Below are 25086 nucleotides of genomic sequence, written 5' to 3'. Positions count from 1 at the left end.
ATTCGGTGACCGATGGATTGGTAGATGTGGACCAATTCCATGGCCTCCACGCTCTCCTGATCTCAACCCTCTTGACTTTCATTTATGGAGGCATTTGAAAGCTCTTGTCTACGCAACCCCGGTACCAAATGTAGAGACTCTTCGTGCTCGTATTGTGGACAGCTGTGATACAATACGCCATTCTCCAGGGCTGCATCAGCGCATCAGGGATTCTATGCAACGGAGGGTGGATGCATGTATCCTCGCTAACGGAGGACATTTTGAACATTTCCTGTAGCAAAGTGTTTGAAGTCACGCTGATACGTTCTGTTGCTGTGTGTTTCCATTCCATGATTAATGTGATTTGATGAGAAGTAATAAAATGAGCTCTAAAATGGAAAGTAAGCGTTTCCGGACACATGTCCACATAACATATTTCCTTTCGTTGCGTGTGAGGAATGTTTCCTGAAAGTTTGGCCGCACCTTTTTGTAACACCCTGTATACTACCTTTATGGAAGATAGATGAAATCCGAAAACACTTATTAGCTTAAATAAAAATACATAACAAAGTGGCTTGTTGCTGTATTTTTTAAAATAATGAAATTACGAGTTCGTAAGTAACGGTCCGTTTGTGTGTAGATTACAGAGTACTATTAGACCTAAGATGAAGCCCTGTGGTGCTCACCCTGCTGCCGCTACTGCTGCTGTCACTGTCGCTGTCGCTGTCGCTGTCACTGTCACTGTCACTTCCGCTGTCGCTGCTGCTGCTGCTGCTGTCGGCGTCGGGCCAGAGGCCCCCCACGCCGGTGCTCCGCATCGCGTCCCAGACGCAGACACCCGTTGGCTGGTCGTCGGCCAGGTCTGCGGCCAGCCACACGAAGGACTGGTGGCAGCGGCTGGGCCGCTCCTCCCAGCGGCCGAGGCACGCCGTGCCGAACGAGAGGCGCCCCAGCGGGCTGGCGACGCGGCAGTGGCGCCAGCTGGAGCGCTCCTCGCGGCCCCGGCCGTGCAGCACGCGCGACACGCCCACCAGCAGCTCGCCCGGCAGCAGCGGCGCCGCGGCGCTCCGAGGCGGGTCCGGCAGGCGCTTGACGAGGACGTCGCGCGCGTCCGCGCAGCGCCGCACCGCCCCCAGCACGTCGTCGACGCCGCGGCGGTAGCGCACCGCGCACCACGCCACCACGCTGTGCAGCGAACCCAGCTGCGCAGAGCACGACGGCGGCCGTGAGTGCTGCGAGCACCCGCCACCACCCACCAGCACCAGCGCCACTAACAGCACCGCCCTCACCACTGCCAGCTGCATCTCTGCACACACGTTCGTCTACTCCTCAGCTAACGACTGGTTTGACTCCGTTCTCAATTTCTTCTAATACAGGGTGATTAGGATGTCACAGGGTGACAATCATTGAACTATATGAAAAGAAAACGTAAATTAGTTACAAACTACGGCGTGCAGACACTTTATTCGACAAGTAAACGTCACACTGAAGAGCCGAAGAAACTGGTACACCTGCCTAAAATCGTGTAGGACCCCAAGAGCACGCGGTAGTGCCGCAACACGATTGAGCCGTAGTTGTCTCCGGCTCTTTGAAGAGCATGCCAGGCGGAGTGCTTTCGCTTCCGGTCTAAAGTGCGCGTCATTTACGACGGCGGCCGAGTTTAGGTTCGTTCTGCGCATCTGACGTCACAAAACACAGTCAGCCAATGAACAGAAAACAACGTTGCCAGAGCTCGACTGCAGTGCAGAGAAGGTCGTGCGGTAGCGTTCTCGCTTCCCGCACTCGGGTTCCCAGGTTCGATCCTCGGTGGGGTCAGAGATTTTCTCTGCCTCGTAATGACTGAGTGTTGTGTCATGTCCTTAGGTTAGTTAGGTCCCATAGTGCTCAGAGCCATTTTTGAAGTGCAGAGCACAGACGAGTGTCTTCAGTTTTAGAAAGTTTCAGTCATAAGTAAAGTAATTGAACAAAAGCAATGTCTTGATAGCAGACTTTCTTTTATAGAAAGTTCGGAAAAGGCATTGTTTATACCAATTGCTTCATATTCTATTAATTAATTAAACCAAACAAACAATAAGCCTCCTAATTCAGGCGATAGCAAGGAAAGGTTTTTGTATCGTTCTCACTAACCGCTTTTTCGCAATAAAGAACAGTGGTAATTGTTTATTTCCTATTGTACTTCGATGTGACGTGAGTAATTCATAATCATACCAACAGCGTTTGTCGGTATTTTGCGTGATATTTTAAAGCCCTCCAGGAGATATATTAAATGACGAGCTGTGTTAGCGTAATGGTTAAAGTGTATGGCTGCTAAGCGAAAGGTTCTGAGTTCAAACCTTGATCTGTGCTTAATATATTCTATATTGAATGTAATTTTTTGAAATTTCTAGTGGCAACTAAAATCGACCATACGGAAAGTATATGCTATGGATTTTTAACCTCTGTAAACACTTCAAAATTTCGTGCAATGGTTTACTACATCTAATGCTGCACAATAACAGCGATGAACATCGAAACAAAATTAAGTCACTTATGGGGGGAAGGTATCAGTCAAGAAGATGTGTAAAAATCAAATTTTAGGGCCAAATAGTTTTTGTGAAATCGAATGATAAAGGAGCGTCAAAGCAGTCGAAACACCACGTGTCTGCACAGGCGATCAGTGCAGTGATGACAAAATCGCGCACATCGCGGAATGCGGGGAGCACGTCTCTGTGGTAGCGAAATGGTTAATGCGGCCGTAGCGACTTTACTTCATAAACTGCTCGCTCCCCCCTAAACGTAAGTTTGCGAACTATAGTATGGCGCTGCTTCTCTTGGCGCCTACAACTGGCAACACAGCAGCAATCTCCCGCGTCTGGGCGGGCATGCGCGAACCGCCAAGATAAAAGAATTGAACTATAGCGTTTACAGTGGCGCTTTCAGTTTGGCGCGCTGTTTGGATCGCTACCGCCCTCTGGCGGGAGTGGAGCAAGTGTACGGTCGCGTGACGATCGTGCAGCACGTACTGGACGGTGACCGAGAGAGGTGGTGGCGCGAGCGGGGCCCTGTTGCTGGGGGTCGTCAACTGCTCGCCACTTGCTTTGGCCGACCTCTTGGCTGTCAGGGGCTAAGTCTGGCTTACCCGCATGTACGTGGTTTATGAAGCTTAGAAGCTGTGGTGCAGGAGATCAGCGCGTGGGAACGTATGTCTTCTTATCGGCCGTTGAAACCACTGGCAGCGGTTGGCTCTGACGAGCATAAGGAAGTGCAACGTGTTCCCGGCGCTATGGTGGAGTGTGAGAAGTTGAGTACTGTTTTTATGTAACAGAGTTTAAGGGGTTCTTCAAGTTCTAGTGGAGTGTATGAGTTTCTTCACCAGTGGTTTCGTTGGGGTCTTCCCACCACAATTTTCGTTTGCCTGTCCGCGCGAATGTGGTAATTGCTTCTTAGTCGGGCCGTTTCATTCACACTTTGATTGGGTGATTTAGGGTCGGTGTCGTGTGTCTCTGTGGTTCAGAGTCTGTACAGGCACCGCCCTTGCTACATCTTCTGGTTTTGGGTAACTCGGGGAGGTAGTGGCTTGTAATGCAAGTTTTGGGGCTGATCTGCTACGGCCCTGTGGACCACCAATAACTATTCAGGCTATCGTGATCTGGGCCCCTTTAGACGTGTCACTCCCTCACTGAGCTAAGGAAAATTTATTTTTTGGGAACTGTCTTTAATGTGAAGGTTTGTGTGATGGCTTATTCACATTTATCTTGTAACAACTGACAGGTGTAATATAAGTTATTTAATTGGCAAGAGACAACTATTTTAACTTTAGTACAAACTAGCTACTTAAAGGTTTTTTTTTAGGAATTCTACTCTTATATGTATATGATAAGTTTAAAATCTTATTATTGGGAAGCTGTTAACGTCATACCTTGCAATATCCTTTACATGGAGAAAATTTGCCAGCTATTTAAAAGAGTTTTTTTTAATTGTTGTCTTTTATGTATTCAGGGTGGTCCATTGGTCGTGACCGGGCCAAGTATCTCACGAAATAAGCGTCAAATGTAAAAACTACAAAGAACGAAACTTGTCTAGCTTGAAGGGGGAAACCAGATGGCGCTATGGTTGGCCCGCTAGATGGCGCTGCCATAGGTCAAACGGATATAAACTGCGTTTTTTTAAATAGGAACCCCCATTTTTATTACATATTCGCGTAGTACGTAAAGAAATATGAATGTTTTAGTTGGACCACATTTTTCGCTTTGTGATAGATGGCGCTGTAATAGTCACAAACATATGGCTCACAATTTTAGACGAACAGTTGGTAACAGGTAGGTTTTTTAAATTAAAATACAGAACGTAGGTACGTTCGAACATTTTATTTCGGTTCTTCCAATGTGATACATGTACCTTTGTGAACTTATCATTTCTGAGAACGCGTGCTGTTACAGCGTGATTACCTGTAAATACCACATTAATGCAATAAATGCTCAAAATGATGTCCGCAACCTCAATGCATTTCGCAATACGTGTAACGACATCCCTCTCAGCAGCGACTAGTTCGTCTTCCATAATGTTCGCACATGCATTAACAATGCGCTCACGCATGTTGTCAGAAGTTGTCGGTGGATCACGATAGCAAATATCCTTCAACTTTCCCCACAGAAAGAAATCCGGAGACGTCACATCCGGTGAACGTGCGGGCCATGGTATGGTGCTTCGACGACCAATCCACCTGGCATGAAATATGCTACTCAATACCGCTTCAACCGCACGTGAGCTATGTGCCGGACATCCATCATGTTGGGAGTACATCGCCATTCTGTCATGCAGTGAAACATCTTGTAGTAACATCGCTAGAACATTTCGTAGGAAATCAGCATACATTGCACCATTTAGATTGCCATCGATAAAATGGGGGCCAATTACCCTTCCTCCCATAATGCCGCACCGTACATTTACCGGCCAAGGTCCCTGATGTTCCACTTGTCGCAGCCATCGTGGATTTTCCGTTGCCCAATAGTGCACGTTATGCCGGTTTACGTTGCCGCTGTTGGTGAATGACGCTTCGTCGCTAAATAGAACGCGTGCAAAAAATCTGTCATTTTCCCGCAATTTCTCTTGTGTCCAGTGGAAGAACTGTACACGACGTTTAAGGTCGTCGCTATGCAATTCCTGGTGCATAGAAATATGGTACGGGTGCAATCGATGTTGATGTTGCATTCTCAACACCGACGTTTTTGAGCTTTCGGCCAAATCTTCAAGATCTTCTCCGTTTTTGTCCGTTTCCCTGCAGCCCAATGAATAGCTGTGGCAATTGATATCACTCACGACTAGTTTCTTTGGTTTGGAGCAGAAGTTATTTACTTCCTTGAAACTGAAACGTGCCTTCAGTGGTTTGTACACTGACGTTACTGTGCGTGACTGAACTTCAACAGGAGGAATTTCTATGTCTTCTTCTGCCGTTAGGTCCGTAAATAGGATAAGAATGTCCAGTTTGGCAAATATTGAACTTGCATACTGAATGTTTGGTCTTTCAGCGATTCCTTTCGTGCCATTTACCTTTGGCCTCGGATCAAAGGGGCCTTTATGGGTCTCTTGTATCATGAAAAAGTCACAGTTTGTTTGTTTGCATAGCTTCTTTCTCATATGATGTCCTCTCAATGTTTATGGAGATTACCGTCACAGCTGACTTTGACAAAAGCCTTTTGGTCTCATTATTCTTGTTGTCCTGGTGATGGAAGGCTTTGGTGCTAGGATAACATAAGCATTGCGCAGGGCACTCGCAATCCTCTGAGTAGCACATGATCGGAGGAACGATTTTCGGGGAGGCATCTTCTTGTACCCAAATAAGTGATGCAACACCTGAATAAAACCGACCTGCTTTCAGTAAAATGGTGTTCTAAAAATACAATTTTTTTAAGGTAGGTTAAACCAACTTGCTTTCAGGAAAGAAGTGTTGCAAGGAAAAAAGTAACTAAATACAATATTTTTTGTAGGTAGGTTGGTTTTATCCAGAATTGCAATACGCCATATTTTCCCCACACTTCGCGCTATACAAAACCGCATTTTTCAACATAATCTCCGGTCAGTGCAGTGACTTTACGCCACCTCACTGGAAGGGCTCGTATTGCCGCATGGTACCGCCCCACTGGTCGACGCCGTAGCCAACGTCTTGCTGTACCAATAACGTCCCCATCATTAACGTATTGCTTACCGCAGAGCGGATCCTACAATGGGCCAAAGAGATGGAAGTCGGAAGGTGCGAGACCCGGGCTGTAGGGTGGATGAGGAAGAACAGTCTAATGACGTTTTGTGAGGTTCTCTCGGGTGACCAGACTTGTGTGAGGCTTTGCGTTGTCGTGGAGAAGTAGAGGTTCGTTTCCATTTCCGTGGCGACGAAGACATTGCAGGAGTCACATCTGTGTGCGCCCGGCTGCACGCGAGAGATAGAACGGTTCAAAATTGTTCAAATGGCTCTGAGCACTATGGGACTTAACGTCTATGGTCATCAGTCCCCTAGAACTTAGAACTACTTAAACCTAACGAACCTAAGGACATCACACAACACCCAGCCATCACGAGGCAGAGAAAATCCCTGACCCCGCCGGGAATCGAACCCGGGAAGGATAGAACGGGCTTTTGCGATCTTGTTCCGATCATGTCAGACGTCCCGCACGTTGACTCACCGTGCTTCTATCGGCTACCACGTCTCCGTAGACATTCTGCAAGCGCCTATGAATATCTGCGATGCTCTGGTCTTCCGTCAAAAGAAACTCAGTGACAGCTCCCTGCTTGGAACGCACCTCAAGTTACAGTCCCATGTTGAAGGCTACCTATAGTGCCGTCACATATTGGAACTTCATGAATTTTCATGATGAAAATGGGGGATAAAGCGCAAACATTCCACAATGTTCCACAATAAATTCCGCATTTTTCCAAATGAAATTGGCCGAGAAAAAATGTGTTGCTTTACTTATTGAACACCCCTTATACTTTGTTTTCTTTTTGGGTCATGAGTCTTCCCTTATTTTATTATGATGGTCGTGTCTCCCTATGTAGGACTGCGTCAACAAAATATTTTCACATTCTGAGAGAAAAGTTGATGATTGAAATTTCGTGAGAGGATCCTGCCGCAACGAGGAGAGCCTTTGTTTTAACGATGTGCACCACAATTCCGTGGCACCCTCTCCCCTATATTTCGATAAGACAAAACGTGCTGTTCTTCTCTGAACTTGCTCGACTACTCCGTTGATGCTAACTGTTAAAATGTCACACACCGCGCCGACAAGCGCAGTGTAGGCAGTCCCTTTAGTAGGTCTGTTCCATCTTCTAAGCGTTCTGCCAAAAAATCGCTGTCTTTGGTTCGCCTTCCCCACAATATTTTATATATGTTATTTCCAGTTTAAGTTATTCGTAATTCTTACTCCTAGGTAATTAGCTGATTTTACGGTCTTTAGACGCTACGGTCTCGAACCGCGCGACCGCTACGGTCGCAGGTTCGAATCTTGCCTCGGGCATGGATGTGTGTGATGTCCTTAGGTTAGTTAGGTTTAAGTAGTTCTAAGCTCTAGGGGACTGATGACCTCAGAAGTTAAGTCCCATAGTGCTCAGAGCCATTAGAACCATTTGAATGGTCTTTAGATTTGATTGATTTAACGTACCCTCACGTGAATAACGTCAGACTTTTCATTATTAAGCTAGGAGAAAACTGGAAGTAGCATGGAGGAGAAGGCAATTACAACAATGGGACACCACTACACACCCCGGAGTAAAGCTTGTCCGCACACATACTTTTGAAGACTATTGCGAAAACATGAAGCCCAAAATTTCCAGCAGAAATACTATCATACGCAAGCCCACTAACAGCCCATGAGGATTCAACCAAATGACCGATGTACGTCTGGTCTAGATCTATGTGTCTCCATGCAGAATATCCCGCACAAGTTTGGCAAAACTCCGCACACACCACTCACGTTGGCACCGCTCTTAACGAGGCAGGCCGTACTATAACTGGTTGCCTACGACCAACTCCGGTTGACAGAATCTACCATCTTACAGGCATAGATAGTTCCGCCGGATATCAGACGAAGAACAGCGACAGCGGCTGAGAAAAAGAAACAGGAAAATGATTCCAGTCATCACATGTTTGGAAGCGAAGCTTCATCTTCTAGTTTGAAGTCGATAAAGAGCTTTCTTCGAACAACTGAAGCCATTACATTATCACCTTCCGCTCGCCGAATAGAACTGTGGCGAAACAAGGCAATTGAAAGTAACTACCGAAACCTAAAGGAAGAATCTGATGTTCATTTCCAACAACCCTACCTGAAGCTGAAGACTCTGAACAGACTACGGACTGGAGTGACGCGGCAAAAACAAAACTTGAAGCTCTGGGGTTACATCACTGAAGATGCAATCTGTGAATGTGGGGACCTTCAAGATAGTGAACACCTCCTGCTGTGCCCGAAGTCGTCAAAAGCCTGCGCATTGGAGGTCGCGGTTTCAGCAAATGTCCCAGCAAGCAAGACTACCGAATTTTGGGCCTCAAAAGCAAATCGATGTGTACAAATTCTAGAGTATATATAACAGATATTGAATTGCATCGTATTATTTCCATTTTGTAACTAACTGTGCTGCGCTGTCCCCGACATGAAAATAACCACAATGCACCAACCTGTCGTCATGGAACTGACTCGGCATTGTTTAAAAACAACTGACGGATATTTGTGTTTGTGTGGCAGCGCCATATAAACTGACGTCGATCGTTCACGCAATAACAGTTACCATTTTTAATTATTAAGACTAAGTGTAGTTGAATACTTTCCTTAGAAGCACCGCGTTCAAGTTCTCGTGCAGAAAGTGAATGCTGTTATCTCTGCTATGAGGATAATTTCCAATGTGTGTGATACTGTAACGCGGAGGCTCGTTGGCTTTACTTACTTTCACTTTACTACCTCCTCTGGTGTCAGCTATTGGTGCAGGTATGTGCCCTCACCAAGTACAATCTTAGCCCAGAAAATGGCGGTGAGACCAATGTGCCATATCGTTTCGCGAACTTCTTATAGGCCATTGGTCGGCTGTCCCGGAATTCTAAGTCTGGCGTCCCTGTACAAATATTCCATCCTCACATTTGTTGTTGACAATACTGACTCATTCAGAAGGAACTGCAACATTCATTCAGTGAACACTGGACGGAAAAACCATTTTCACTTGACTAACACTTCTTTAATCATTGCACAAAAACATGTTTAGATATCCATTTACATCTACATATATGTTCCGAAAGCCACCTTGCGGTGTGTGGCGGAGGGTTGTTTTTGTGTCACTCTCACTTGCCTCCTTTCCTGTTCCAGTCGATAATGGTTGGCGGAAGGAACAGTTGTCGCTAAGTCTCCGTGTGTTCGAACCTCTCTGATTTTGCCCTCAAGGTCTTTTAGCGAGATATGCGTTGGAGGAAGCAATATATTGATTGACGCTTCTAGTAACGTACGCTCTCGCAACATCATCAGTAGGCCACACCGTGATGCACAGCGCATCTCTTGAAGCGTCTGTCACTGATTATCTCCGTGACGCTTTTGCACTTACCAAATGAGCCTGTGACTAAGCGTGCTGCTCTTGTCTGGATATATTCCCTACTTCCTCCGTGAATGCTCTTTGGTATGGATCCCATATAGTTGAGCAGTATTCCAGTATTGTTCGGAAGAGTGTTTTGTAAGCTACCTCGTTTCGACATGAGTGTTATCTGCGATTAGTTCATGCGGTTGTTCCTATGTAAATCTCTCCGTAAGCATACTCTAGCTAGTATATGTGGCTGCTCCCAGCGATTCTTCTGCAATCGTGTTCTCATACAATATGCAAGGTGGCTCCTCCCATTTTGGAATAATTAATCAGGGCTGTAATGAGAAGTTGCGGCACTGGTATCAGCAAATTTGCAGTTCATCGCGCTATACTAAGGGATTAGCAATAAGAATCCACTACATTGCATTAAGTGCAAATACTTTCTGTGGACAGAGTTTCGCGCGGGGTTTTACTCAGGGAGCCAGTGGCTTGAAGCGAGCAGCGCGTTAGCCCGAAGGTCTAATTTTACATCCTGCAGCGCTCCAGGAGGTGTTGGCACCACCAGGGTGGTCTCCAGCGGCAGAGCCTTGAAACCGCGCGACAGGCTGGCGGCATTTGCGGTAGAACACTGCGAGGCAAGCAGAATGTCTCCCCAAAGTGAATAACGCGTCTCCCACTTGGCCATGTTGCCCTAGGCTCACAAAAGCGTCGCGAGCGACACTGCCGACAAAGGTCGTACCTCCACGATGCCCCCACTCCATATTTTTTTGGGGGTGGGACAGAGGATCGGAATGTGTCCGTTTAGATGATGGCGCCAAGATAGCGTCTGGAAAGTTTTTCAGACCAGCGGTGACTCCCCAGGGTGCCTGTTCTGTATCTTTCCGCCATTGTGCCGATCGTTTCGGTACTCAAGAGCACCTAACGGTCTAGTACTCGAATTAGAGCCCCTGCTTTATTCAGTATGCATTTCGGAAGCGATACCGTTCGGGTCTAGAGAACCGAAGCGCTGTTGTCGGTTCACGTCGCGCAAGCCAATCAAAAGCAAGAGGCCGCAGATCCGCGCATGCGCACTGCAGCGCGCACAGCGCCACGAACGCAAAGCGGCTAGCAGAACGACACAGGCGCGCTATTCTTCGAAGTATCGAAAATTACGTTTACGTTGCCATAACGCATGACGCTGCATTCCATCGAGCTGACAAGCCCACTTTCATCGCTCTTGCCTCCTCCTTAACAGTATCAGGTGCAGTATATCCATTTCCATGATTCTCAGCTGAAATGCTTAAAAATTTTTACAGTTTTCCTGCCCGCATGTTTCTATGCATGCATAATAACGATAGCGTATTTGACTGTATTCTGCAGATTGTCGTAAATGCCGCATTATGTCATCTTATTCTCATTCACACTGATATCGTGTTTTGGATTTTACGTTTCGGAAAATGAGTTAGGAATAGTGTGTAGTACCACATTGTACTGATACATCTATAAAAACACCCGAAAAATTGATTCTGAGAGTTACAAAGAATAATAAGATGAACAGAATGTGGTTATAACTCGCTCCTAGAGATCCAAATGATTAATAGCCCACTTCCCTGTGTGATACGTCAACGATTTGGGTCTTAAAAACAAAATTGAAGAAACGCATTTTCGAAAGCTCCTGCAGTTCGTCGAAGTTTATAACATGCATCTCATGAATGAAAATGTTTCGTATATGGTGTTACAGTCTAAAAATATTACTGCGGAAATCTTTCATCTCCGTCTACTGTTGTTGAGGATTCGATCGCAGATAAATACTTGTGACAAGCAGGATTATGAAGATGACTGCTGCTAGTTACATTCCCAGTAATTTAAGTTGTGCTCTTAGATTTCTGTCTAACCGCATACTCGGAAATCGCTACATATTCGGAAAAAATTGTGAATTATATCTGACAAGAAAAATATAAAGGTCACTGTCGGTTGTTTCACTCACAGCAATTTCATCTCCAGCAATTTCATATTTCGTTTCTTAAACACCCGCAAATCACGAATCATTACTGACGAATATTGCAGAAAAATCTGAATTTACACGAATAACAATGTCTCAGAACGTGTTGCATATATGAAGTGAAAAAAAATTTTTTGCACCCGTCACCTTTCGTATCGCAATCCCACACGCTAACCACTTGGCCACGCCAAACAACAGAAACGTCAGGCTCAATTTTTGTACTATTGCGCAGACGAACGTAGGCTGACTTTGCTGCCAAACGGTGTTGCGTAAGTCATAAATGCGTGATAGTTTGTAAGGTTTCCAATATCAGGCTTAACAGAATTGATTTCCGTTGTTACTTGAAAGTTTAAACACGTTTCTACTGACTAAAGCATTTGTGGGAAAAAGTACACAAAATCACTAGTAACGTCAGTTCACACTTATGTAATATACGTAAGTAGAGCCGATGTTTGATATTTAATGATCTTTAGACTCTTATTTGCATAAAAGTAACACGTATTTTGAGAGAATATTGATGTAATCATTCGCAGGAACAACCTAACCTAACCACGTATCTAACAAAGGAAAATAGTGTATTATGAACTAACTTTCCAACCGGATGCGTCCTCTGGTGATTCTTTAGTAATACAATCACTAAATCCAAAGCTTAAACAGCTAAATATGTTTAAAATAACAAATTATAGTTGTACATAAACCACAACTCACCGATCGACAGGGCCACACCGAAATCCAAAACCTCTCGGTAAAATTGTCGTAAAATCGGTGGGAGGAATGTTCAGCAACAGGTCTCAGAAGCTTACTGAATAGGATATTTCGATAAAGAACCGAAAATGACGTCACTACCGAGACTAACCTGCTACACCGATCGGTATGAACGACCGATGTGAAGCAAGCACTGTTTCCCGCGCACTCACTGTCGAGCGGGTGTAGCGCTCATTGGTGAAAAAAAAAATGTTAAAATGTTGCGATTGGGCAGCCACAGCAGCAGAGCGGCAAGATGCACTAGATTTTGGTAGAAATGAGGCACTCGCGTTTCAGCGTCGGTCCGATAATGGCGCAGTACTCTGTACCGCGCGATTAGGAGTAATTGCGGAGTAGTTGCGTACCTTGTCCCCGAACTCCGGATAATTACGCGGAATTGTATAGTATGCGCGCTGCTGTGGTTGCAGCGACATCACACCTCATGAGCAAAACAACACGGCGAGACCTTCTCGTGGAGCAGAAGAGCAGAATAGGTGAAATATGGAGCTCCTGCCGTAGTACGATCAGCCTTGCAGTTCATAGGAGTTAAACGGGTGGCTATTGACTCATTGTGCATCGCAGCACATTCTCGCATTATTTCTGTGATTAGATACTATTGGAAAGTATGCGACAAAGAATCTTCTGCTCTCATTCAGTTAAGGGAAGTGCCAATCCGCATTGCTAAGTGTTATAGTTGTAGATTTGTGTTATACTCCTTTCTTTTTATTGAGTTACTAATCTGTGCACATTCAAGAGGCATTACGACATCAGTGCGACTGATGAGTGTATGTAAATTATTCAAATGGAATAAATCTGATTATCTTTCTTCACGTTTCAGACTACATATTTTGACACACCAAGCTTTCCCTACAACCTAGCCAAAAATTTTGGTGGAGTTAACTTGATGTTAATAATTTACATGCACCACTACTTTTTATGAGGCAAGAGACCTCACCCAATCCGATTCTTCAACAGAGGTCTGTATTGCATGACCAGATGCCATGAAGATTCCCCCCATTGGGGGAATTTATAATACAATTCCGAGCGAGTTCAGTAAATAGTTCATTTGCATATCGCCTCATGGTAGCAAAGGAAACTCGGAGGTCGCTTCCTAAATAATACATCTTTCTGCCTAGTTATGTGGAATGCGTTACATTTGTTAATGTTGAGTGTCAATTGTCACTCACTGCACAAGCGTAGTCCTCTTCAGGTCTTCCTTCGTTTCGCTACTATTTTCTTGCTTACGACTTCTCTGTATAAAACAGTATCATCCGTGAAAAGCCTCATGCAATTTCCGATGTCGTCTACTACGTTATTCATACATATCGTGGAAAATACTGGACCTATAACACTCCTCTGGGGTACGCCCGCAGTTATTTTTACCTTTGAGAACTTCTCTCCGTTCAGAATGACACACTGTGTTCTGTTCGCTAGAAATCATCAATCCAGTCACACAGTTGGTATGACATTCCGTACGCTCGTACTTTGTTCATTAGGTCTTCAGCGACAAAGTTTCAGATGTTGTTCAAGAGTCTAGTCTGAATATTTGAGTGTAAAGGACGCACGCTCTCCAGCGGCTTGTTACAGAGTAATAGTGGGATTATGATATTCTTGGTTTGTTACCCCAATCACCCTTGTTTCTGTGAAACAGTGAAGAAACCCGTATTACGTTAATAACCAAAACGTCAACTCACAACACAGAGAAATACCACAACTCTCACTAGAAACACGTACACTTTTATCAGAATGCGTTCATTCTGTTTTGTCAGTACCAGCGCGTAACAAATGCAGAACTGTATTCTTACAGATATTGTTCAAAATTACGACGACCATGTAGACGACAGAATATACAGAGACGCTCCATCGACTGTCCTACACGCTCACGAGTAACAGGACTTTGGCGTACCATTTGCAAGGCTGTGATAATGATAGCAACCAGGTCTGTGCTTTATGGACCGGAATCTCGTGAACTAGACTCTTCGCATGGCCCCAGAAGAAAAAATCCGTTGGTGTCATGTCTTGTGACCGAGCTGACTACCGGAACAGGACCGCCGCGACCAGTACATTGTCACCAAACCGAATGCAACAACTCTGGAGACTCATAAGGTATCCCTAAAAAACATCTGAAAGTTTGTCGGTGAAGATCTGACTCACCCTGTATATAAATGACCTAATGGTAACGTCAGAAGTTCCATGAGGCTTTTCGCGGATGACAGAGTTGTACACAGAGAAGTCATAATGCTCGAAAACTGTAACGAAATTCTGAAGACCTGTTGGGGATCGATACAGGATGCAGAGATTGGAAATTGACCCTCAGTATAAAAAAATGTATCAGACTGCACATAAATAGTCAGACAGACCTATTATTGTATAATTACATGAGTACAGAACAATCACTCGAAACAGCCACGACCGTAACATATCTAGGAGTATCCGATAGGGAGCGTACTTAATGTGAGAAGACCACATTAAACTAACTGTAGGTATGGCAGATATCATTCTGTGATTCATTGGCAGAATGGCAGAATCCTCAGCATATGTAGTCCACGACAAACGAGGTACCATACAAAACACACGTTCGACCGGTACTTGGATACTTTTCGTCAGTAGCAGACAGGATAGAGAAAATCCAAAGAAGAACAGCACATTTCGTCATAGGCCCATTTAATAAGCGCGAAACCGTCATGGAGATGCTCAGCCACCTCAGGTAGCAGACGCTGCAAGAGAGGCATTCTGCATCACGGTGTGGTTTCCAGGAGTGTGCTTTCCTAGAAGATTCAATCAGTATACTGGTTGAAGCTTACAGGCAGATTAAAACTGTGTGCCGGGCCAAGACTCGAACTCGGGAGCTTTGCCTTATGTGGACTAGTGCTCTACCGACTGAGCTACCTAGGCACGACTCAAGACCTGTTTCACAACTTAACTTCCACCAGTACCTCGTATCCTACCTTCCAAATTTCACAGAAGCTCTCTTCCAAAATTTGCAGGCACTCCAGGAACGAAGGATATTAGAGTGACATGGCTTAGCCACAGCCTGGAGAATGTTTCCAGAACGAAATTTTCACTCTGCAGCGGAGTTTATACCGATATGAAACTTCTTGGCAGATCAAAACCATGTGCGAAACCGAGACTCGAATTCGGAAACCTTTGTCAAAGGTCATCAGCGCACACTCCAATGCGAAGTGAAATTTTCATTCTTAATATGCTGGTATCTTGTATGAATATCTCCGGAAAATACCATGAAGGTAAAATTAGAGGCTCTATCCCACATGGAGACTAGAAATCATTCTTCTCTCCAACCATTCGCGACTGGAATACCTTTTGGGACTGAAAGTGTGTGAAGCTTTATCGAATGTGCCCCATCCCCCAACAGGACCACACCGTCATGCACTGAGCTTCTCTAGTAACGATGTTATTTAGCTTTTACTCGCACCACTTTATCCCCAAACTGAGAAAGATGGCGCAATTGTTACGGTAATAAAAGGAGAAGAGTTCGGGACCCCGACCGGGTATCCCAGGGTTTTCCCCAATTGCTTAAGGCAAATTTGAGACACGATCGTTTTCCTTCAGGTGACCTTCTCCAGTGTCACCTCGTGCTCCATCTCTAATGACCTCATAATCGACAAGATGTCGAACCATAATCTATTATCTTTAGATGAACGTGGCGACCAACTGAAGCAGAATTTATGACTATCAAATTCCTCCATTCATCCATCCATCTTGCTGACTCCGTAATAAAAGGGTCCCCCCACTGCCGTACCCTCTCAGCCTCCAGTACAAAGTTCCCCAGGAAAGTACAAATCGTTAGGTGACTGTAAACTCCGAAGACAATTGCCTTACAGGCATCGCGGAAATTTGTTGGGCAGTTACGAGCGGATATGTGACTTCTTGTGGAGTGGTTACTCGTGTACCGAACCACGATGAACATTTCGTGTTTCTCGAGACCGTGGCCAAAGCTTTGAAATAATACTCTTTGACACGTTCACAGTCTGTGACATTACGATTTGTGTCTTATCTGTTTCAAGGACTCAGATGACATTACACTGTAACCTTCACTTAGAGGCCACATTGCAGACACACGGGTCTCAACGTATGTGTGTATTCGACTGAGGTATTATGAATCTAACAGACGGTACTTCGTAATATTCCAATGACGAGCCTATTCTAAACAGGGAATATCCAGTTAATACAAATTCTGCTTTGCTGCGAACGCTTGGCAGTTGTTTGCAGTGACTGTTCGCCTCCCCTCTTTCTGTTTTCCTCTTTTTCCCATTATGTTTAACCTTGTATCACTGCTGTAGCATAAGTGGGGTGGATGTCCATGGGTTGGACAAAAATATGGAAACAGCGCGAGAAATTTTCATGCTTGAACAGAATTGCGGGCTGCGCTTTCCCATTTGGCCAGGAGTGGCATCTGTGCAGTGTCCTCAATGCATCGCAAGTATCAATCGTGGTAAGAACAGTGTTCTGTGTAGTTATGACTGCATTATGTTGGAGCTGAGTGACTTGGAACGTAGGTAAATTGTTGGTTCTTGTATGGCGGTTGCTTTCGTAACTAGTGTCCGAATGTTTTATGTTTCAAGAGGCATCATAACGAAGACTTGTGCGACATACAGGGAAAGAGGAAAAACATCATCCTTTTAAGTCACAACGCGGACGAAGGTGTGTGTTGAGTGATCGTGACAAATGGGCATTGAAGAGAATTGTGAAGAAAAATAGGGGGAAAACCGCTGAAAAAGTCAGTATAGAACTGAATGCTGCACTCGCGAACTCTCTCGGCACCAAACCAACAACGAAGGGAGACCATTTTGGCTGATCACGTCCATCTAATGGAACAATGTTTGGTCCCCAATCTTGATGCCGTTTTCCAAGACGACACAACTCGCATCGTTCAGGTCTACTTTTGCGAACACGAGGATGAATTATCGCACCTCTTCTGACCACTACAGTCACCGGGTCACAGTATTATTCAGACTTTGTGGTCGACTTTGAAGAGAAGGATGCATGATGGCTATCCACGTCCATCGTCAATAACTGAACTTGTCACTATTTTACAGAAACAATAGAATAAAAGTTCCTTGAAAATCGTGCAGGCTCTTTATAGATTCCGAGTGGACTGGAAACTGATTTGAACGCCAACGGGTTTCCTACGCCGTATTAGGCATGGAAATGTGTTGTCTTTTTGGTGTTTCCATTTTTTTCCACACACTGTATTAGTAACTAATGATGCACAGAAGTAGAAGTTGCTGTACTAATGATAAGAATATTAGTTGCAGTTGTAACAGATGAGAACTGAGGTAGGCAACTGACACAACACATAATAGTCCTTACGTCTACTAAATAAAACAATCCTAAAAATAATTAAGATTAATTGTGGACGTTTTAGCAGTCTTAACTCGCGACATTTCATCGGCCCAAAATCTGATTGAACTCTTGAAAGAAACTGGAGATAATCTCCTGACATCTGAAAATGCAGAATACAAGACCTGCAACAAATAAACACCAAAATCGTGGAGACGATGTACGGCAAAATTAAACTAGTTCCACAATTTAAATAGCTCAGTAAAACCATTCAGGAGAATGGAAACGAAACAAAAGCGAAGAAATTAGGTGCTAAAAGATGGAAACTGCATACCGACTTACACAAAATACGTACAAGAATAAATGTACCTCCAAGCATACAAAACTAAGATATTGCAATACAGAAACTAAACCAGAATGTCTCTGCGGATTATAAACACTAATTTTTAACAGGAAAACAGATACCAAAAGAAACACGAAACAGGAAAGCCAAATTGTAAGAAAAATTCTATGCCCAAAGCTCGTAGAGGAACATAGTAGACTCAGAGACAAATAGAGTGTCAAACAGTATACAAGTATTCATAGTGGCACTAGCAAACGCAGGTTAAGATTCTATGGTCGTATTAAAAGAACCAACTTAGACTCAGAAAACAAATAGTTGAATTCTTTGTCGACAGGTGTAGAGCAGCAATTGACACGATGGAATGAATCTGGTAGATCAAAACTGATCTGGAACTAGCATGAATGACACTAGAAGATGTCCAAAATTCACAAATGATACGTTGGGCAGTAGGAGAACCAAATAAGAAGACTAGAACAGAATGGTCTGAAGGAAGAAAATAAGTCCACAACAAGAGAATGAAATAAATATGGGTACAAAAGGACGGCAAACGCCATCCTCTAAGTACTCTGCATCGTCCTAATGAGCTTCCTCGCAAATAATAAGTTTCATTCATTTCACTGACTTCATTGTAGGTTGTTAGTGGAAGATAATAATTATTACTCAAGAAAATAAACGTTTAATTAATTTTTGCAGTATTTAAGTATCACTGAAATAATTTTGCCTGTCTTGTGTGTAGTAAATAATGCACTGTCGCCATCATCGTACTGCGAGAAACTCTATATTCAATCCGTAACCAAATAGGTACTACGCAATCGAAGTCTCATCTCAAAAAATGGTTCAAATGGCTCTGAGCACTATGGGACTTAACATCTATGGTCATCAGTCCCCTAGAACTTAGAACTACTTAAACCTAACTAACCTAAGGACAGCACACAACACCCAGCCATCACGAGACAGAGAAAATCCCTGACCCCGCCGGGAATCGAACCCGGGACTCTCATCTCATAATTTAATTTCGTTGTTGTATGTATGAAGATATTGATGTATTTCGAATTTCCAGAGTGAAACTTCAGCCAGTCAGCAACGCGCACAGTGTTTTGAAACTAGGAAGATTAAAAATGTGTGCCAGACTAGAGCTCAAACCCTTACACATTTCAGTCATGGCCCGATACGATTTTTAAGACTGTCAGGAAATCACAGTGCTTAATTTGTTTAGTGGTGTTGATTCTTTCTTCATGTCTAATAGCGCACCAGAAGAGAGGAATAACATCTTTGCCGCGCGGGATTAGCCGCGCGGTCAACGGCGCTGCAGTCATCGACTGTGCGGCTGGTCCCGGCGGAGGTTCGAGTCCTCCCTCAGGCATGGGTGTGTGTGTTTGTCCTTAGGATAATTTAGGTTAAGTAGTGTGTCAGCTTAGGGACTGATGACCTTAGCAGTTTTCACACACATTTGAACAATTTTGGAACATAACATCTTTGGAACAGCAACACGTAAAAGCCTTCTGGAAACAGGAACGCACAGCATGTGGAATTTAAAAAAAGTGCGAAACAGATCCCAAAGAAATGTTTTCTTGTATAGTAGTTGAGACTAAAAATACCCGAAAGAGCTAAGAGAAACCTTATGAACAGTTGTACTACAAGCAGGGAGTACAAGAAACGTGAGACATAGATAACTTAGGAGTAACAGATTTATCGCAAATGACTGAATTGGAAATGGCATTGGCGAACTCGAGCACGAGAAAGGCACCAGGAATAAATGGCGTAAATTTGGAGCAAATAATATCGAAGGTACACTCCTAGATTTTATAATATTACACCTTTTCAATCTATGCTTGTGAAGATAAGAAACAACTGATTAATGCAGCACTGTGAAAGTCAGTTTGTGGAGTTCCCATAAGCCCAGCACTGTCATAATAAGCTTTTATGAATGCTTAATACTGAACAGTTTAAATGAAAGATGTTACAATTTTGGCAGCGTTGCAACAGTTGTAATGTAAACGACAACCATAGTCAGTCTGCCAGAAAGTGATGGTATCAGAGGTTATAGTCGAAATGTGCTCGCACACGGTATGTTATGTATCTGTTTGGCGCTTTGGTGTAGCTTACATCTACATCTACACCTACACAGATACTCCGCAAGTCACCGTGCGGTGCGTGGCGGAGGGTACCCTGTACCACTACTGGTCATTCCCTTTCCTGTTCCACGTGCAACTAGAGCGAAGGAAAAAAAGACGGTTTATACGCCTCCATATGAGCCCTAATTTCTCGTATCTTATCTTCGTAGTCCTTACGCGCAGTGTACTTTGGTGGCAGTAGAATCGTTCGGCAGTCAGTGTGGAATGCTCATTCTTTAAATTTTCTCGATAACGTTTCTCGAAACAAAACTTAGGTTAAATGTCGATTGCTGTGGCACCAATTAATATTTTTTTCTTTGACTTCAGTGACATATCCTGACTGCGTTTCCCTTCTGTTTACTGCAAACCAGAACCAAACGTGGATAAACATTAGTAGTAAATTTATCCACCTCTATATATACATCACACTCCGCAAACTACCTAATGCTGTGTGGTGAAGGGTACTTCTGGTACCTCCAACTGGTCTCCCATACACTGTTCCATCCGCAAATGGTGCGTGGGGTGAATGATTGTCCGTAAATCTCTGTATTGAGTCTAATTTCTCGAATTTTCTCACCTGGACATTATGCAGTATGTTTTTAGGAGGAGTAATATTTGTCCGACGCTTCTCGGTAAGTGCTGTCTAGAAATATCAATAGTAAACGTCTCCGCGATGGATAATGCCTCTCTTGTAACGTCTTCCAGTGGAGTTTGTTGAACATCTCGGAAAATCTCTAAGGCTGACTAAACGATTCCGTAACGAAACGCGCCGCTCTTCATTACCTCTTCTCTATCTCTCCTATCAGTCCTACCTGGTAAGGATCCCATATTGATAAATAATACTCAAGAATCGGTCGAACAACAGCTTATAAGCCACTTTATTAGTGGATGAGTTACATTTCCTTAAGATTCTACCTAAAAATCTCAGTCTGTCATCTGCTTCTCCTACTGTTTGTTACATATGGTCATTCTACATCTACATCTACATCCATATTCCGCACGCCACCTGACAGTGTGTGGCGGAGGGTAGTTTGAGTACCTCTATCGGTTCTCCCTGCTATTCCAGTCTCGTATAGTTCGTTGAAAGAAAGATTGTCGGTATGCCTCTGTGTGGGCTCTAATCTCTCTGATTTCATCTTCATGGTCCCTTCGCGAGATATACGTAGGAGGGAGCAATATTTTGCTTGACTCCTCTGTGAAGGAATGTTCTGGAAACTTCAACAAAAGACCGTACCGAGCTACTGAGCGTCTCTCCTGCAGAGTCTTCCACTGGAGTTTATCTATCATATCCATAACGCTTTCGCGATTGCTAAATGATCCTGTAGCGAAGCGCGCTGCTCTCCGTTGGATCTTCTCTATCTCTTCTATCAACCCTATCTGGTACGGATCCCACACTGGTGAGCAATATTCAAGCAGTGGGCGAACAAGTGTACTGTAACCTACTTTCTTCGTTTTCGGATTGCATTTCCTTACGATTCTTCCAATGAATCTCGGTCTGGCATCTGCTTTACCGACGATCAACTTTATATGACCATTCCATTTTAAATCACTCCTAATGCCTACTCCCAGATAATTTATGGAATTAACTGCTTCCAGTTGCTGACCTGCTATATTGTAGCTAAATGATAAAGGATCTTTCCTTCCATGTATTCGCAGCACATTACACATGTCCAAATTGAGATTCAATTGCCATTCCCTGCACAATGCGTCAATTCGTTGCAGATCCTCCTACATTTCAGTACAATTTTCCATTGTTACAACCTCTCGATATACTGCAGCATCATCCGCAAAAAGCCTCAGTGAACTTCTTATGTTATCCACAAGATCATTTACGTATATTGTGAATAGCAACGGTCCTACAACACTCCCCTGCGGCACACCTGAAATCACTCTTACTTCGGAAGACTTCTCTTCGTTGAGAATGACATGCTATGTTCTGTTATCTAGGAACTCTTCAATCCAATCACACAATTGGTCTGATAGTCCATATGCTCTTACTTTGTCCATTAAACGGCTGTGGGGAACTGTATCGAATGCCTTGCGGAAGTCAAGAAGCACGGCATCTACCTGGAAACCCGTGTCTATGGCCCTCTGAGTCTCGTGGACGAATAGCGCGAGCTGAGTTTCACACGATCGTCTTTTTCGAAACCCATGCTGATTCCTACAGAGCAGATTTCTAGTCTCCAGAAAAGTCATTATACTCGAACATAACACGTGTTCCGAAATTCTACAACTGATCGACGTTAGAGATATAGGTCTATAGTTCTGCACATCTGTTCCATGTCCCTTCTTGAAAACGGGGTCATTCCATTTAAGATCGCTCTGGATAGTTACACTTGGATATTTTACGGTAGACACTGTTTCCAGAAACTTATCTACAACAGTGTAGTTGTAGTGAAATGGATTTCTTTTCCTATATATGACCAATAGGCTACATTTATTTAGGTTCAGGTTGAACCGCCAGAGCCATTCATCAGTCCTCTGCGACTCACTGCGCGAATCGATACTTTCTTCCGGCTTTGCTACTTTGTTACAAACAACCGCAGCATCTGTGAACAGTCTTAATACGAATCCGGCGCTTACTACAAAATAATTTATATACATTGAAATCAATAACTGTTCTATCACAGTTCCTTGGGGTACTGCAGAAATTGCTTTTATATATGTTAATTTTGAGTCCGCATCTCGTGGTCGTGCGGTAGCGTTCTCGCTTCCCACGCCCGGGTTCCCGGGTTCGATTCCCGGCGGGGTCAGAGATTTTCTCTGCCTCGTGATGGCTGGGTGTTGTGTGATGTCCTTAGGTTAGTTAGGTTTAAGTAGTTCTAGGTTCTAGGGGACTGATGACCACAGATGTTAAGTCCCATAGTGCTCAGAGCCATTTGAACCATTTGTTAATTTTGTTCTAATATCAGCGACGTGTTGAGTTCTATCTGCAAGGAAGTCTCTAGTCCAGTCGCGAATCTGATACGATACTCGATAAGCTTGGTTTTCTTTTTTTAAGTAAACAGCAGTAAGAGATGGTGTCAGACGCTTTCCTGAAATCAAGGAACACGGCGTCAGCCTGAGCGCCGTTGTCCACTGCGCTGTGGATCTCGTGGAGGAACAGAGCGAGCTGAGTTTCGTAAGATCTCTCTTTCCGGTATCTATGTTGATTTTTACTGAGGATATTTTCGTTTTCCAAAAGCGTCAAAATTTTTGAGCATAAAAAGTGTTCCATAATTCTACAACAGATCGATGTAACGATATAGACCTTTACTTGTGTGCCTGTGGCCTGAGACCCTTCTTGAAAACGGGAATGACCTGGGATTTTTTCCAGTCGCTAGGTACCCTTCGTTGCCCCAGAGATTTACGAACAATAATTTGGTTGCTACACGGGGAACAAATTTTTTCGCATAATCGTTTTAGATTCTTATAGGTAGCTCATCTTTCCACCACTAAGCCATTGTAGTTGCTTTCCTATTCCGCTATCGGTTATCTCGTTATCTGCCATTTCGATGTTCGTACGATAATTGAAAGGATGTGTTATGATATTCCACTGCGGATTCAGTATTTCGGCCTACTGTCTTCTACCTTGCAGTGACAGTATGATCTTTGAGTCAATTGATAGATGCTTTCGAACCGCTTACCGATTTTACAGAATATCAAAATCTATTAAATTTTTTACTCAGATCGGTAAACAAAATTTTACTCTCGAAGTCATTGAACGCCTCTCTCGTTCCTCACCTTAGGCTCATTTTCACTTCGTTCATCTGCTGTGTGATAACTGTTTTTGGACTTCTCTTGATTCTGAGATGAGGTTCTCTTCGTTTACGTAGAAGTTTTCTAATACGTCTATTAAATGACGGTGAGTCTTCTCAGTCCCTTAATACCTTGTTCGGAACATACGTGACTTGTCTAAGGCATATTGAACGATGCTTTTCAATTTTTTTGCATTTGTATTCCACATCTTGGACTTCACCACAGAATATTTCATGCTGACTACTCGGATACTCGGCATTTTGTATCCTGTCATTCCTGCCAAGCACAAATGCCTTCCTACCTTTCTTAACATTCCTTGTAAAATTCATCGTCATAGATGCTATCGCAGCTTTGTGATCACTGATACCTTTCTCTTCCTTAGCTCGTTCGATAAGTTCAGGTCTGTTTGTTGCTAGGAGATCTATGACGTTACCTTCATGAATTGGTTGTCTAACTATCTGCTTAAAGTAACTTTCAGACAAGACATTCAGAATAATGTCAAACGAGTCCCTGCTTCTGGCACCAGTTTTGAAGCATGTCTCTCCCAATCTATACTTGGCAAGTTGAAGTCACCCCCCGTTACAACAGCATGATCAGGAAAATTACTAACGACATTCTGTAAGTTCTCTTAGAAGCGCTCTGCCACTACAGTTTCTGAACCAGGCTTCAACCAGCTCTCTGTTTCCGATATTATTTGGGCGTTATAATCTTGAATAAGTAACATTCTCCTGCAGTTTACTAATATATTAACCTTTTCTGTATCTGATCTGTGGGGGCAAGCATTCTCTGAGAACATTGTGGCTGATGTAACTTCGGCTTTGGCAGCTAATTCATTTTTTATCCCAATGGTGGGTTTCCCTAACATAAAAATCCCCATGTGCACGCCACACGTACTCTGCTGCCGGAGGAGCCGCTCCTTGCATGTAATGCACGCATTAACCTGTTAAGGGGAACCCTACAATTCTCCACCTGACGGCAGCGGTCCAAACCAGAGCATCGCGCTCGACCCTGAATATGGTGGCACAAATAGACAGCTATTTGTCTGTATTTCATAATTTTAAAAAGTGTAGCCCTTGACCCCGTAGAAATAGTCAATTAATCCCTCTCACATGATGCGTGGAATAGCCATAAGCAGTACCACAATGTCACAATTTTTCTTTTGAGGGAAACAGAAAAGCTTGTAATAATTACAATGGTACCAGTATTTTAAATACAGCTTATAAAATATGTGGAAATGTGATTAATGAAAAGCTCTTAAATAACTCTGAGTTATTTTGTATTGAGGAAGGATCAGGTTTCCAGAAAAGCTTGATTTTAAAATGATAAGATTTTTACAAGGAAACAGATAATTTATTAAAATG

At 43.7% G+C, this 25086-nt stretch overlaps 1 protein-coding gene and 1 long non-coding RNA gene across 2 annotated transcripts in view; both read right to left on the bottom strand.

The window, feature by feature from the left end:
- Nucleotides 1-861, bottom strand: part of LOC124775315 (adhesion G-protein coupled receptor G2-like) — a 147816-nt gene extending 146955 nt beyond the window's left edge. The window contains exon 1 of the mRNA XM_047250150.1: nucleotides 666-861. Coding sequence (XP_047106106.1) covers nucleotides 666-797 — 132 coding nt within the window. The 5' untranslated portion in view covers nucleotides 798-861. The remainder of the gene's footprint in view (nucleotides 1-665) is intronic.
- Nucleotides 862-1157: 296 nt separating this feature from the next.
- Nucleotides 1158-25086, bottom strand: part of LOC124773920 — a 52033-nt gene continuing 28104 nt past the window's right edge. Inside the window, exon 3 of the long non-coding RNA XR_007014970.1 lies at nucleotides 1158-1285. This is a non-coding gene — a long non-coding RNA (uncharacterized LOC124773920). The remainder of the gene's footprint in view (nucleotides 1286-25086) is intronic.

Source organism: Schistocerca piceifrons, chromosome 2 (assembly GCF_021461385.2).
Source record: "Schistocerca piceifrons isolate TAMUIC-IGC-003096 chromosome 2, iqSchPice1.1, whole genome shotgun sequence".
In the NCBI taxonomy this organism is placed as follows: Eukaryota; Metazoa; Arthropoda; class Insecta; order Orthoptera; family Acrididae; genus Schistocerca; species Schistocerca piceifrons.
The sequence above is the reverse complement of the archived record's forward strand: the minus strand, read 5'-3'. Positions and strand labels throughout refer to the sequence as shown.